The 14,231-nt window shown below is 52.5% G+C and overlaps 1 protein-coding gene across 2 annotated transcripts; it reads right to left on the reverse strand.

The window, feature by feature from the left end:
• Nucleotides 1-473: 473 nt before the first annotated feature.
• Nucleotides 474-14,166, reverse strand: POLL (DNA polymerase lambda). 2 transcript variants are annotated; one of them, XM_035893657.1, is made up of 9 exons: nucleotides 14,091-14,166; nucleotides 12,895-13,038; nucleotides 12,337-12,634; nucleotides 11,493-11,682; nucleotides 8,044-8,367; nucleotides 7,255-7,428; nucleotides 6,162-6,290; nucleotides 3,963-4,131; nucleotides 474-3,585 (listed from the first exon to the last, which is right to left on the reverse strand). In XM_035893657.1, the coding sequence occupies exons 2-9, from the start codon at nucleotides 13,007-13,009 to the stop codon at nucleotides 3,221-3,223; spliced, it is 1,764 nt and encodes a 587-aa protein (XP_035749550.1). In that variant the 5' UTR covers nucleotides 13,010-13,038; nucleotides 14,091-14,166; the 3' UTR covers nucleotides 474-3,220. The 2 variants fall into 2 exon arrangements, with proteins under 2 accessions (XP_035749550.1, XP_009636402.1); XM_009638107.2 differs by lacking the exon at nucleotides 14,091-14,166 and having other exon boundaries at nucleotides 12,337-12,631; nucleotides 12,895-13,373.
• Between the last annotated feature and the right edge of the window lie 65 nt (nucleotides 14,167-14,231).

Genomic DNA, 14,231 nt, shown 5'->3' on the forward strand with positions numbered 1-14,231 from the left:
TCACAGTGGGCAGTGCGGTCCAGCTCCTCGTATTTCTCCCCTTGTACCAGGATGAGGGAGACGCAGGAGCCTTCAGCATCCAGAAATGTCACCCCCAGCTGCTCTGGCCGAGCCTGGTCATGCTCCTTCACCTCCTGGCCCTTTGCATCTGCCACAGTTGCACCCAGGTGAGATGACCCCCATCCATCCTTGGGCCACTTGGCTGCAGCTGGCCACAGGAGGGCCCTCTGCCCCCTCCAAAGCTCCTGGGCAGGAATTTGTGGGCTGGGAGGGGACAGACAGACACCAGGCCCCTTCCCTCACAGGGCAGGGGGCTGGCAGGACCTCTCCCCCAGCAGCCTCCACAAGACAGCCATGCACTAGGGCCACCCTCACTGCCATTTCCCAAGGGGCTGGGTGAACAGTCCAGTCGGAGCACCCCTGGCCCCACACGCCCCAGCCTGGCCTCCCCCCGCGTAAAAGCTGCACAAACAGCAGGGCCAGGGCTTTGATGCGCTGCTGCGGCACCCGTTTGGCACCAGGGTGTGAATTCTGTCCTTGGAGAGGTGGGTGATGAAGGGGAAGGAGCTGGGGGCCAGCAGTGCCAATCTCCCCCACCTCCAGTGATATCCCCAGCACGTGGCCCTGGTGAGAGGGGCAGCCCCAGCCCTCGGGAACAGCTCACCTCGGCATCCAGAGCTGGAGGCAAACCTGTGTCCACCAAGGGGCCAAGGTGAGCAGCCCCATACTCTGCTCCCTGACACAGCCCTGGCAGAAATAGATCCATGCCCAGGGCTGCCAGCTCTAGGAAGAATCCTCCAGGATCATCCCAGCAGCACTGCAGGGAAAGCGAGCCCCCATCCAAGCTCCCTTTGGGGCAGGGCTATCCCCAGCCCTGGATGAGGCCAGCTGTGGCCCTGCCCAGCCAAGCCGAGATGACCCCAAGGATGGGGACTCTGTCCTCTCCAGGGCTGGTCCCAGGGCTGCACAGCCCCCCCCGGGGAGGGGGTGCTGCCCCTGGACCTCCCAGGCCCCGGTCCGGGGCTGACTCCCCTTTGCCCCTGGAGAACTCAGCCTAGCCCTCACTGGCTCTGCCCCAGCCTCTGCCCACCCCAGCAGCCCCTGGCCCTCCTCAGCTTCTCCATCTCCCTTTTGAGCCCATGTTTCTTGCTGCTCATCTCCATGTGCTCCCTTGGTTTCCAGGCTGTTCAGATTCCCCTTGGAAAACCAAAGCATTTCAATGCTCAGGAGACTGAGCTGTGTTCCAGGCACAGAACAGGACACAGAGCAGCAGCCAACTCCCAAATACCCTACCCTGATGAAATACGGAAAAGCTGACAGCAATCCCTCCCTGACTCCACACATGAAGTAAGAGCTCAGCCCAAGGCTCAGAGCTTGGGAATTGCTCCCTTCTCTGGGCACGGCCAGCCCCAGCGCAGCCACGTGGCCAGCTGGATGCCGGGACAGAGCCAGGTCCCTCTCTGCCATGGGAGGATGGTGGCCACCAACTCCCTACCCTGGGAGCCAGAAGCGGTGATCCAACAGTGTGAAGGTCTCCCCTGCCTTTTCCCTGCCTGTACTGAAAACAGGGAGATTGGCCAGCACAGGAGGGGCTCCTGGTGAGCCAGAGAGAAGAGTCCCAACAGTTGCAGGGCAGAGAGCAAAAAGACAGAGATGTGAAGGAAAAAGAGGGATGGGATTTATTTTACTTCAAATTTCAAAGCACCAAGAGATGCCAGAAGACATTCATTTCCATCAGGTGTTCGGCAGAAAGGCCGGGCTGACAAACGACGCTGCTGGGGTCAAGGTCTCCCCAGCAAATACCCCAGCCCCACGACCGGTGCCCAGCAGCCACGGCTGACACTGCAGCAAGAAACTGTGCAAACCCACCAGGTTTAATGCCCTTGTGCCTGCCCTGGCAGCAAACACGCAGCTTGGCACTGCACATGACGAAGACATGGCAGAGTGCAGAGAGGGGGTGGCCAGGTCCCCCACAAGACAAGGGAGTGGGAGGCCAGGCCCAGAGACCAGCCAGAGGGAGCCCGGGGGTCCTTCCACAGAAACACCCACCATGGCGTTCCTGGCAGCCGCTGCCGCAGAGCAGCACCTCTGCCAGGAGGAACCACTGCAGTACCCGTAATGGAGACAGAGCATGGGGGCATTCATCTCCAGAATATAAAACCAGTTCAGGTTTCCTGAGAAATCAAATCCACTCCCACGGAACTGGCGAGGCCAGCACACATGTACATGTATATTCAAATGCGCGCGCACACACACACACTCTCCGATCAAAGACAAGATGACTCCATGGCTTCCATACGTACAAAGGGAAAGCTTTGCTTTGCCCAAATTAGAACTGAACTATCTCCTCGTGTTTCTCTCTGCCTCCATGCCTCCTATGCACGAGCACGCAGCCCTGCTGGGTTACATTCAGTGCCATTACACTCAAACCCTTCCTGACCACAGCTCCCCTGGGCCACAAGGTCTGCTCCCCTCCTGCACTGAGAGGAAAGGAGCCCTTGGGGCCACACGGGGGGACCACAGCCCTGCACTGGAGGATCCTCAGGAAACGATGGGCTGAGAGCAAGCAGGCAGAGCCCAACGGGTTCCTACACCTCCTTCAAGGCTTACCTGGCACCAGGGGAAGCTGGTGGCAGTGGCAGCATTCTGGCCCTGTGCAATGAGGCACAAGTCAGCTCAGATGGAGGGAGGACACAGCAGCAGCACAGGGGGACCCTTCACAATTCCCACAGCAGCAACTGCAAGCAGTAGTGAGAAGGGGAAAAGCCTGTTCCAGGGCCAAGCCAGACCCTGGCTGCCTTCACACACAGCTCAGGACAGAGATTTTAGGGTGTCTGTGCACAGACACACAGGAAGACGCAACCCACTTCCCCCATCCCCAGCACTGGGAGGGGCTGGATTACAAGGCTCTGCAGCCCAGCCTTCTGAAGCTTCCCCTGGGAGAGTAGGGCCAGGGTAGCTGATGGGCAGCAAGCCCTTTTGGTAGCCAGGGGCTGCCTGTGGCATCAGGCAACACTTCCAGCATGGTTCCAGCCCATGGCCTCTGCTGGGTGAAGCCACACAGCTCTGCCAGCAGCAGGGTCCCGCGCTTGCGAGAAGCCCCAGTTTGCTGGGATATGTTCTCCAGTCTGCAGTCACTGCAGAGCAGCTTTGGAGAAACCAGCACCCTTCAAAACAGCAGCACAGCAGTGGGCCCAGGGTGCTGGTTGACAACCAGGTGTCACCAGTCCCGTTCTGAGGGCTCCCGGTAAGGCAGCCCCAGCTGAATGAAGACATCTTGCTCAGTGGGAGTGGGCAGAGCATGGCCAGATGACACCTTGACACCTCCAGGGCCTCGCACCACGGCTAAGCTGAGGGAATGCTCCGAGAGGCTCATGCCCTTGGTCTTGGCCAGGGCCCGCATGGAGCGGTTGAAGTGAGCTGAGCCGGTGAAGTAGAGCAGGGCGCAGGCAAACTCACTGTAAGGCACCACGATGATGTCAAGCCGGCGGTGACGCCGGGCTGGCCCAGGGAGGCAGCACACCCCCAGGTACTTCTTCTGATCACCGTTGTCCTCCTGAGTCACCAGGTCGTCCGTAAGGAAGCCTGGGGAGAGGGAACAGGCAGAGAGGAGCTGAACGGCAGAGACTGATACCCTGACTGTGAACTCCCCACTGTCCAGACAGCAGCTGAGGTGTCTCTTAACGTGCTGTGGGACCCCAAGGGCAACCCAGCCTCAGCCCTGAGAGCCTCACACAGACAGCAGAAGCCATGCTGAGCTGCAGCAATACTCCCTCCTTAGCCCTGGCTGCAGAGCTGCTGCCGGAACAGGGCCAGGACCAGGGGCAGTGCTCCAAGGACTTAGAAGATGTCCTGTCCTTGGGAAAAGCAATCACCTGCCCTTCCATGAATGCCATTCACCTCATTGCCTCGTCAGTTTAGCCATGCTTCGAGCACCATGTGCCAGTCCCCAGCCCTCTTACCGCTCCTGCGGAGGCTGTCAAGCAGCTTGTTGAACACCCCACGGTGAGACTGCCCATCTGGGTGAGTGACCAGCACATCCACATCTCCACAGGTGGACTTCCCCCGACGGTAGGAGCCACATGCCACACACACGAGCCCAGGCTTCAGGGCCAGGGCAGCTTCTCTGACCTCCAAGAAGAGAAAGAGGGGTGAGGAGTCAGAGATCAGTCTCTTCATGCCCTTTCCCTCAAGGCAGCAAAGGATCTTGTGCCTGCCTTGCTACCCGTCCTGCATCTCCAGGGTCTCCATACAGAGCAGATATTTGGCAAGCAGGGCAAACTGTCCCACCAAGGAGGCTGGCCTGCTGTCAAGTAGCCACATGAGCCAGGGTGGCCTCCACCCAGTACCGCAAATGCCCAGCACACTGCCACACAACACAATTATTTACCATGGTGCTACCATCAGTCATCAGCTCTTGAGGGCACTGGGCTGGAGCTGGGTTGGGACAAGCAGGAAGATGCAGCAATGCTGAGGAGGCAAAGTGTGGCTCAACCTTTCAGAGCCTTTGGTTTCTGAGACAGCAGGAGAGAAGAGGTTTTTCAGCTCTCCTGTGGGCCAGGAGGGCAAAGCTCACGAGCTCTGCCCACAAAAAGAATAATTTCAACACAAGATGGCACAGGTCCTGTTTCAGAAGCAGAGATGGGCTCATGGAGAGTTTCCTCAGCAAGACCCAAGACAGCAGAAAATCTGCAAGTGCCCCTTGGAGTCCACTCCTGCCAGGGGTTCTGCCTTTGCAGGACAGCTGGGCTTTGTGACCCGGAAAAACCACAAATACCAAACAGATTTTAGACCTAACAGATGCCAACGTGCTGCTGCCAGCAGACACATATAATCAGAACTTCCCCTAATGCAGTCACCTGCATTAGACCCTAGCTCCTGTTTTGTGCAGACAGTGCTAATTCTGATGGCTTCATTCATTAAATGCTTAAGAAAGGCTCCTAGGTCCTTGGACAGGAGTAAAGTATTCTGGGTCTGATTGTGCCAATCATCCTGCTGGCAGCAAATAATTAGGGGCTCAGCAATTCCCAGTGATGAGACCATCACAGAGGCTGGGGTTCAGGAAGGCAGTGTCCATGCCCACATCCCCTTGTCACTCTTGGGGATCATCCTTCATTAGCAAGAGATAAACCCATTAACCTTTGCCCCAGAGGTGCTCCAAGAAGCCACAAGCCTTTCTCATGCGGAGCAAGGCCTCCTCTGGTGTCCTTACCCCCCTTCTGGCTTTAAATGAAGATTTCTAGAAAACTCCCAGCCCCACCCGAGAGCCTAAAAGCTCCTCAGATCTCACTGTGACAGGCAGCACAGACAGTGACTAATCCCTCATTCTCTCTCCTGGGCCTGGATCAGAGGTGTGTGCGTCTGTATGGAGGGGAGCGCAGTAATCCCATCAAGATAACAATAGACCCACCCCCAAGAGCCAGCTCCTCGACCCAGCCTGCCTGGGAAAGGGACCGCTCACCACCAAAATGGCTAATCCGGCACACGGGACTGACACCCCAGCAGGAGCCTGGCAGGAGTGTATTCTTCGTGGCCAGGCCCTGTGGCCGAGTGACAGGGTCACGCTGGCTGCTGCTTCCATGGTGATCAGAGAGCACAGGGGTAGCAATGATGGTGTGTCCCCCACCTCTCTGCTCACATTAGGGTACACTGACTTAGCACCCCATAATCCTGGAGTGCCACGGCATAGTAAAGCAAGCAGCACCCATCTGCAACCTGAATCCCCTTCGCTTCCAGCAAGGATATCCATGCTCAGTCTCCCCACTGACAACGAGCTCACAGGGTGCCCACAGCTTCCTTTGGACAAGCAGCACCAGGAGACAGCTCAGAGACTTGGCTGAAAGCAGATGTCTCAGAGAAGATGAAAGGCAGGAAAGAGGAGATGGAAACCTGCTCATCCCACCATGCCACATGCAGCCTTTTTCAAAGCAGCATGTAGTATGATCCTTTTCCTTGCCAGGCACTCAAACTGAACCTTTCTATGGGACAAAGTAGGTGCCTTGCGTGCCCATGCCCAAAAAGGGTCCCCCAAGCACTGACCCTGCTCACTGGAGAGGCTGAAGAGCTCAGCCATAACAGCAAGTGACATTTCCACAGCATGCACCCTCCTGTCAGGTCCCAGCAGGTACCCTACTCTGAGGGCCTAGGGTCAAGCTACTCACGGTCTGTTCTATTTCTGCAGCTTCCTCCCGGGGCATGCGCTCCAGGAAATCCGTGTAGTGCTTCAGCCCCACAGCTTGCTGGCGGGTGACAGTCGCCTTGGTGCGGATATCATCCAGCGTCCGGAAACCCTAGGGCAGATCATGTGATGATATTCAAACATCTACCGAGATTTTGTTCTTCAAATACTTTCAAGCAAGATTTGGGGAGATTGTATTTAACCTGTCTCAAGTCCAGGCCATTCACAGCTTCTCAGATCACATGTAGAGATCACTTAGGGCCTGGTTCCTAAAAGAAGGGATTTAGGCAATCCCACTACCCACACATACCTCTAATCTCCATCCCACAATGACTATGGATCCTAACTAAACATGACAGAAGGCTACTGTTCTTAAGGCACTGTGTTCCTACAGCTTGAAGGAAAACAAGAGATACAGGTGAAGTAACAACACCCAGAATATCCCAGCGAGGGAAAGCCTACAGCATGAACACAACCGTATTTTTAAGACAGCAAAGAATACAGTCACAAACCAAACACTACAGGAAACCAGGCTTCATTAGCTCCATGCTCAGGAAACAAATTGTTTTTAAAGAGGGAACCCACCCAGCGGCCTGGGTTGCTCATGTTGGCACAATTACTTTAACTTCATTTTTACAACTGCCAGACAAGGTGGACGGCTGCTCTGACAGCTACAGGAGCCAGCCAGGCCAACAGGCCAGCAACTACATCAGGAGGTTTCATGGCCAAGATGTTCTGGCTCAAGCCTGGCTCTTAGTGTCATTGCAGTGAGCAGTGTGAGCTGAGCTCCAAGCAGTGATGCTAACGGAAGAGGCAGGGTGTCCCCCACTCCTCCTATTGCATGTCTCTGTTGCCTATCCTCCACCCAAACTCAAATCTCAGCTGGGTGCGCTCCATTCTCCCCAAAACACACCCACAATGGGACCCAGCCTCACAGCTCCTCCCATAACACCAGACTCAAATCTTATCTGTGGATATTGGCAACTGGAAACTACTTGTGAAAGTAATTCTCTTGCACTCAGAAGCAGTCTTCAAACCCTAGTCTGAGACCCTCTTGCGTAAGGCATTAAACTTACCTGCTGGTACCACATCTGAGCTGTCTTGACCCCCGCTCCCCAGATGTTGGAAAACAACTCCAGCACAGGCACACTCTCACTGATGTGATCCAGCTTGCGCAGGTGCCCACTCTCCAAGATCTCCATGATCTTCTCTGCCATTCGCTTCCCAATCCCAGGGATTTTACAGGCCTCCTAGCAAGAAACCAGAGCTGCTACTGGAAAAGTGAAGGCTACACACAAGCTGGGGAGCTGCTACCCACTCAAGAGCCTGGTTAGTCGTTTGATCAGTGACTGATAAGTGGCAGGACTAGTTCTGAGTGCTGCTCTCTTCTCTAAGCCAGGCTTACATAGGCTACATTGATTCAATGCCAAATGGAAACAGACAAGCATGCAGAACGGGACTGAAACACTAACACACTGAATGGCTGGGCTGTCACAGCCAATTAGGCCTAGGTCCGATTAGTTTTATGTATTATTTCCAATGGTGGCAGTTGCTGATGCCTAAGAGGAAGGTGAAAATGTCCACGAGCATCGAGCCTGGAGAAGGCATTTAACTCATGGGTGCTCAGATTGGCCCCTAAAAGACTCAGACTCCCCTTTTCTGCTCATCTGAAAACACCACAAATGGTCAGTAAGTACAACTCGCACTTGCTACACAATTTTGATCAAAACTCTCCCGCAGGAGGGAATTGCCAAGGCCTGAAGATAAGCTATTCTGTGTACAGAAAGAGAAAGGAATCTGGCTCATAATAGAGCTAGGATGCTGGGTCTATCTCCCTTCTCCACCACCCTGGCAAGGTGTTTTACCTGGTAGGAGGTGACTGGTTTGTGGTAGCTCTTGAGTGCATTGATGGCTTTGGAGTAGCCCAGAGCTCTCCACTTGTCCCCCTGGACAGAATAGGCCTTTGCCAGCACTTCCAGCTTCTCTGTGATGCACTGGTTGTGATTCTCCTTCTTGCTGTTGGAGGAATGGGCACAAACCCACTTGCTGGCAGGCTGGGCCACCGCAGAAGAGCTGTCACTGGTCTCCTCTGATGATTTTGCAGGGTAGCGGCCAGAAATCAATGCTTCCAGATCCCCCTGGGTGACACTAGCATCTTCTCCTTCACTGTCTTCATCATCAGAGAATTTCTTTAGGGAGAGGTAGAAAAGCAGCCATGTGAAAATAAGTGCATGACTCACATATGTTCCCTTGGCACAGGCTGCTCCTGAGAGTAGCAAGTCAGAGCCCTAATCAACCTCCAGTGTGTGCAGTGCTCAAATTGCCATCTCTAGAAGCGGTTGGTTATATGCACACCATAGCTCTTCATGCCCCAAGCTACCCATATGCACACCTTGAAGCTACAGCCACATCTCACAAAGCACAGGAGACTAGAGACTGCTGTCCACCTGTGATCCAGGCACACACACACCTCTCCAATAGCCAAGCCCCTGAGACCTAACTGAGGTGAGACACTGGTTAAGTGAGCAACTGCTGCCAGCAGCAGCGTGACAATGCTGAAACCCCTGGCTGGGGGAGATCCTGACTCCCTGCTCCCACTGGGAAACCTTTCACTGGTCTGGTGGCTGCATAGACACATCTCCCACATTCAGACTCTGCACCTTCCACCCCATGATGCAGATCACAGGAGATACGCACTGAACTCTGTTTTCACACTACAAATACAAAAATCTTAACAGGGTAGTAGATTACAACCCCCCTATTTTCCCCATGGCTATCTGCAAGAGAAAAGGGGGAGGAAGGAATGGCACAAAGGACTCCACATTCCTCAGTGACAGAAGAAAGAAGCAATGTATACATTTGCTGATACCCTGAGCATTAGGATGCCTCTGTGTGGACTTAAGAAACAATGAGCCTTGGCTTCAGGTAACGAACAAAAGGGGATAGAAGTGGGAAGCCACACAGAGGCTTTGTAGACTGCTTTGCTCACTGGAGTCCCCCTCTCTCCTGGTGCATAAACACAGGAGTCCACGAAGATCCAAGTGCTCCTGTACCGTGAAAGTAACCCTGAATGGCACAGGGCTGTTTGGGATCAGTCCAGCAGTTACATGTGGCACACAAGTCCTGTTATGAGTTTCCACAGTGCCAGCCTAACTAAGGCAGAGCCACATCCTTACCACCTCTGGCTCTTCTGGCTAGGGAGGTCTAGAGACACAATTCCTTCAAGATACAGAGCTGAAGTCTTTGGGCAGAAGAGGCAGGATGATTCCCTTTTGTAATCTTGTTTTATAACTCTGAAAACTGGGTCAGACTGAGGATTTGACAGACTACAGCAGTTTTATTCGCCTTGAAACGCAACTCCCTTAAGACGCTGTTCCCTCTAAGGGCAGCAAAGCCTCAGAGTGCTCAGATCAGTTAGGAAGCCCCTTAAAAGCATTTAAGGAACATGTTATCCAAATACAGCACAAACAACTCTGCAGCTGGAGCATGCAACTCCCATCCTTTTGGCCAGCAGCGTCACATAGGTGAAACAGCACATAAATCCCTGGCTCTCTATGCTTTGCCAACAAAGCTGATGGACTTTTTATAACCATACATACAAAGCCAACTAGTCCTGTGAGCTTCTAAGATCAGGATCCTACAGCAGCTGACTTGCCAGAGCTAGGTGAGACTGGGATGTGCATCGCTTGTCTGGAGCACAGCACAGGAGCCAGGATAGCAGCTGAAGCCCAGTAGCTGAGGCAATACGTCCCTTGAGAGGGAGGCAGGCAGCCTGAGGTAACAGCCCCAGGGTTCAGCCAGTGAATAACTGGCACCGCTTGCAAAGGCTGCCTTGCAGAAAACTACTGCATGCAGATGCCAGGCACACAGCGGTTGCTACAGTCTGACTGGTAACAGGGTTTCCTCACAGGAGTTTACATCCAAATGCAGAACTCCCAGAGCAGCCCCTGCTCAGTATGAAACACTGGCACGCTCATCACTTCCTACAAAAAAACCATCCACCCAAGTTAGAAAAGACTGTGCTTAAATGGAGGCTACTTCTAAGCTGAGATTTCAGCTTCAGCTTTACTGTTATAGCTGGGTCTTAAAAGTGGTTGGTACTGTCTTTAAAGCATATCCTGTGGGCTCTCTTCTCCTCCCCAAACTCACATAGTCCTAAGCTCGGGACAAGGGATTTTACTGAAGTGTGTACAAATATTGCTTGTGTGCACAGACTAACAGGAAATATCATTGCTTGAGGGGATTTAAAAGAAAAGAAGGCAATAAGGCTTCAGACTCTAGCAGCTGTCTGACCACCCAAAGTAAATGCAAGCAGAAAGCAGGGCAGATACCACAGGATCCGTAACAGTACAAAAGATCCTTTCTCCCATTAAGTGTGAGATTTGTTAATAACGATTGCCACTAAATTAAAGTTACAAGAAACAGCAAAGATGGGGTAACTGCAAAGGTGATGCAGTTAAGAAGCAGCCAACTCTGCCTATAGCACACTAGATAGTAAGTCTGGGGAAAAAAGATCCCCCCCTACGCATATTCAAGAGAAAGCCTAAAACAAAGGAGCCCTCAGTGGGCTGCCAGTTAGGGAGTAACTACAGGGTTTTGTGCAATGAAATTGGGACTGTGTTCGAAAACAGATGCCAGCATTACAAGGCAGCTGCTGCTCTAAGAGGTTTGGGGTAACTTCGATACAGATAGATTTGAATGATGCCAATGCCCAAAAAGAATTCAGCAAACCTGAGGAAAAAATAGAGAACGGAACAAAAGCTAACAGCAGGTCGGAGAAGCTGACTCACAGCAAAGGCCACTAATAACCCAACACAGATATTTTAAGCACACCACCGCAATCGTTTGAGTGGCAACCTGATCCACTGCACATGTGTCTGAACAGGGTGCCTGCCAAGGAGCAGAGAATGGGTCAGTATGGCTGAGGCAGGAACACGGGATGAAATATCAGAGACAGCTTCCTGAAAGGGAGATATTCTCAGCCAGGGAATATTCCTCAAAAGGATGCAGGGGAAACATAATCACCAGAGTGAGCCTTGCCCCGATCAGAGCACCAGGACTGCTTCAGCTGGAAATGTTCTGATGGGGACAGGAATTTAAGGGGTGGTACTCCTACTTTCAACACCTAAAAGGGAGGAGAAGCAGCAACCATGTCCACAGCCTGAGTCTGCCAGCACCAACCCGCTGAAACACCCAAACACCTTTCCTTTGCTGAGAAAATCTGGCATTGTATTCCTGCAGGGATGTTCTTAGCCAGGAAAAGCAGCATGCGGGATCTTTTCAAAAGGAGAAGGGCCTGTGTGGGAAGCCTCACCTCAGCCAGCTGCTGCTGTCCAAGGGTGCCCAGGCCTCGCTGTGAGGAATCCTCCACCTGTGCTTCAGTAGTATTTGGTTTCACTGCTCTCTCCTCTGCTGGGGACTGGATCTCTTCGCTGCCCAGGACCTGCTGCTGCTGCTCTTTCAGCAGTTCTCCCTCTTCTGGGTGCTGGCCATGGATCAGATGCCTTAGTATAGGAGAAGGAGGATTTCTCAGCCCACAGAAGTTTGACTGAGAAATCCTTCTGCATGTTTTGGGACGGAGCAAACAACACATGAATTGTACTCTCTCACATCACAAATTAATAACTCTGGTTTTGGCTCAATTCCCCAATTCCCATCTAACTTGCTGACCTGCAAGTTCCACTCCTATCTACCTCACTCTTAAGACTCTTTCTCCAAAGCTTTGCCAAAACATTTTGATCCTAACCTGTGGCTGCCTGCTGCTCCATTCCTTATTTCCTCTTGTGCCTAGATGTCAATTCTCTCTACTTTTCATCTGCAATAAGCAAGAAACAGCATTTAATCCTCAGCGTTTTTAAAGAAGTCTTCTTGTTATCACTAACGGATTAGGAATAGGTGCCTTTAGCACCTGTAGCAAGTGACAGGACTCCTGTTAGCACTTCTGGGCTCTGTTCCATGTTTTGCTACCCCACAGAATGGCAACTGGTCACAAAGTCACTAAATTTCACAGCCTACATGGGGAAAAGTGACTTTGAGTCATGCCCACAGGAGCTACAAGGCGTTGCAGTCCGAGATTTCAAGTAGAGGTCAAATTTTAGTACTGTTCAATTTAGGATAGAAGTGCTGTAGGGAGGGATGACAGCGTAGCATTTGCGTACCTGTGAGGGATAAAGACACTGTAGCCAGTGGTACTCAGCAGCTTCTGGTCTCTAATACAAGCGCTTAGCCAGGATGCCTTCACTAGCTGCAACCCTGAAGGTTGCTTGGTTAATTTAAGGAGCCGAAAGGCCCGATCACCATCCATGTCTTCAGCCACAATGACGTGCGTCACCTCCGAGGAGAGCTGGTTGCGTACAACACCCCCATTCTGGACAATCTGCTTGTGGAAGATCTCTGCCCTGGCTTGGCCGATGCCAGCTTGCAACACGTAGGCGGTGACTGGTTTCAGCCACTCTGCTGAGGAAAACACAGGGGCAGGAGCTCAGTGACAAGAGAAACAGTGTCCCCAAATCAATGGGGCTACATGTCTCACGTAGGACTTGACGGCACCAATGGTGGCAGGCAGTCTTTGGGGGGCACCAGCTGGACGCACCAAAGCAAGCTGGCCGTGATCTCTACAGAAAACACATGCAGGGTCCCTCTGGGGGAACAGCAGCCCCCATTCACAAGCTGGGGTAGGAGTATTATATTCCACGTCATGGGCGTGCAGGACTTACCCTCAGGCATCTCTGTTCCTTCCTCTTTTGGGATCTTTGGAGGGATGCTTTTCCCTGGGTCATCCCTCACCTTCTTCCTCTTGGGAAAGGCTTTGACAATCCCTTGTGGCTCCATAGGCCCAGTGGGAAGCTTAGCTGCAGCTGCTGAATACCAACAAGAAAGAGGGAGATTGCTTAGAACAGTGTTAGACAACAACTTAAGATTCACTTATTTTGCTCACTGGCTTTGCTGGTTTGGAGTTGGTCTTTTGCTGTTGCCTTCCTAAAAATGCTTGGTCTAAGGGAGACACCTGGAAACAAGAATTGCAGCCCACAAGGTCAGAAAAATCAAAGTTAGAGACCACCAAAAGGCCACTTAAGGCAACCGTGCTTGAATACATTAGAAACCACTACAGCTGAGTTCTTATAATAGAAAGTATTCAACTACTTTAACATTTTGGAGCTCTTTTCCTGCCCAGCCAACAGAAGCAAGTTTATTTCCCAGATATTTCTTAAGCACATTCCCAAGAGGGAAACGCCTCTCCTGCCACGGCTGAAATCTAATCACTGATGAGAAGAGATAAAACAACTGATTGACACCAAGTGTTTCATACAACCACGGGAGGAAAACCCCCAACCTGGCTTCAGCTGGAAACAGCAAATTAATAAAGATTAATTAGCCAAGTTCAGTATGGGTACACCTGTAGCTTTACCATCACAAGCCTTGCAAAAGCAAACTCTGGAGCTTTAACTACTGGCCCAGGCTACCAGGAAGTTTGGTTTTCCATAGCCCAAACCACCCCCGAATTGCTGCATATCCCCACAGCCCCTTCCACCCGGCTGCAGCGTTAAGCCAACACCAACACAGTTTCCTCTCCGCGCAGCACTTTGTGTTTTGCTTAGAGGTTTCTCAGGCTCAGGCCAGCACAAACCCATCACGTGAAGCCTGGAAGAGCTGTAAAGGGTCCGACCTGGCCGCGTCTCCTCCCTGCGGTCACCTCCTCCTCACCCGAGCATTAAGCGCAATCCTCTGAGAGACCGACCCAGAGCTGGACTCAGGTCCTTGCTTCTGCGAGGAAGAGTTCAGCTTCGGGGGAGAAGAAACCCTGCAACGTTTCTAAAACTCAGCTTCAACGTTTCTGTTTTCAGGACAATTTAACCCCCACCCCCCTCCCCCGAAAACAGCACTATTTGATAAAGAAAAAAAAAAAAAACACCAGCTTCTAGGTACCCAAATCCTTTTCAGGGCTCGGCAGAGTGCTTTTACAGGCAATATTTGACCTCACCTAAGACAAAACACGCGCTCCGGGAACCCAGCCCGCCTCGCCAGCGTCCTGGGGCCGTGATGGCTTCAACGC

Source organism: Egretta garzetta, unplaced genomic scaffold, assembly GCF_000687185.1.
Source record: "Egretta garzetta isolate BGI_Z169 unplaced genomic scaffold, ASM68718v1 scaffold135, whole genome shotgun sequence".
Taxonomy (NCBI): Eukaryota; Metazoa; Chordata; class Aves; order Pelecaniformes; family Ardeidae; genus Egretta; species Egretta garzetta.

Bases quoted from the DNA above. Each gene is read 5' to 3' on its own strand.
- POLL (XM_035893657.1), bottom strand. From the start codon at position 13,009: ATGGAGCCACAAGGGATTGTCAAAGCCTTTCCCAAGAGGAAGAAGGTG. The intron at 11,683-12,336 runs GTACGCAAATGC...TCCTATACTAAG, and splicing joins AGTGTCTTTATCCCTCACAG to GCATCTGATCCATGGCCAGC. The intron at 4,132-6,161 runs GTGAGTAGCTTG...CTCTTCTTGGAG, and splicing joins CTGCAGAAATAGAACAGACC to GTCAGAGAAGCTGCCCTGGC.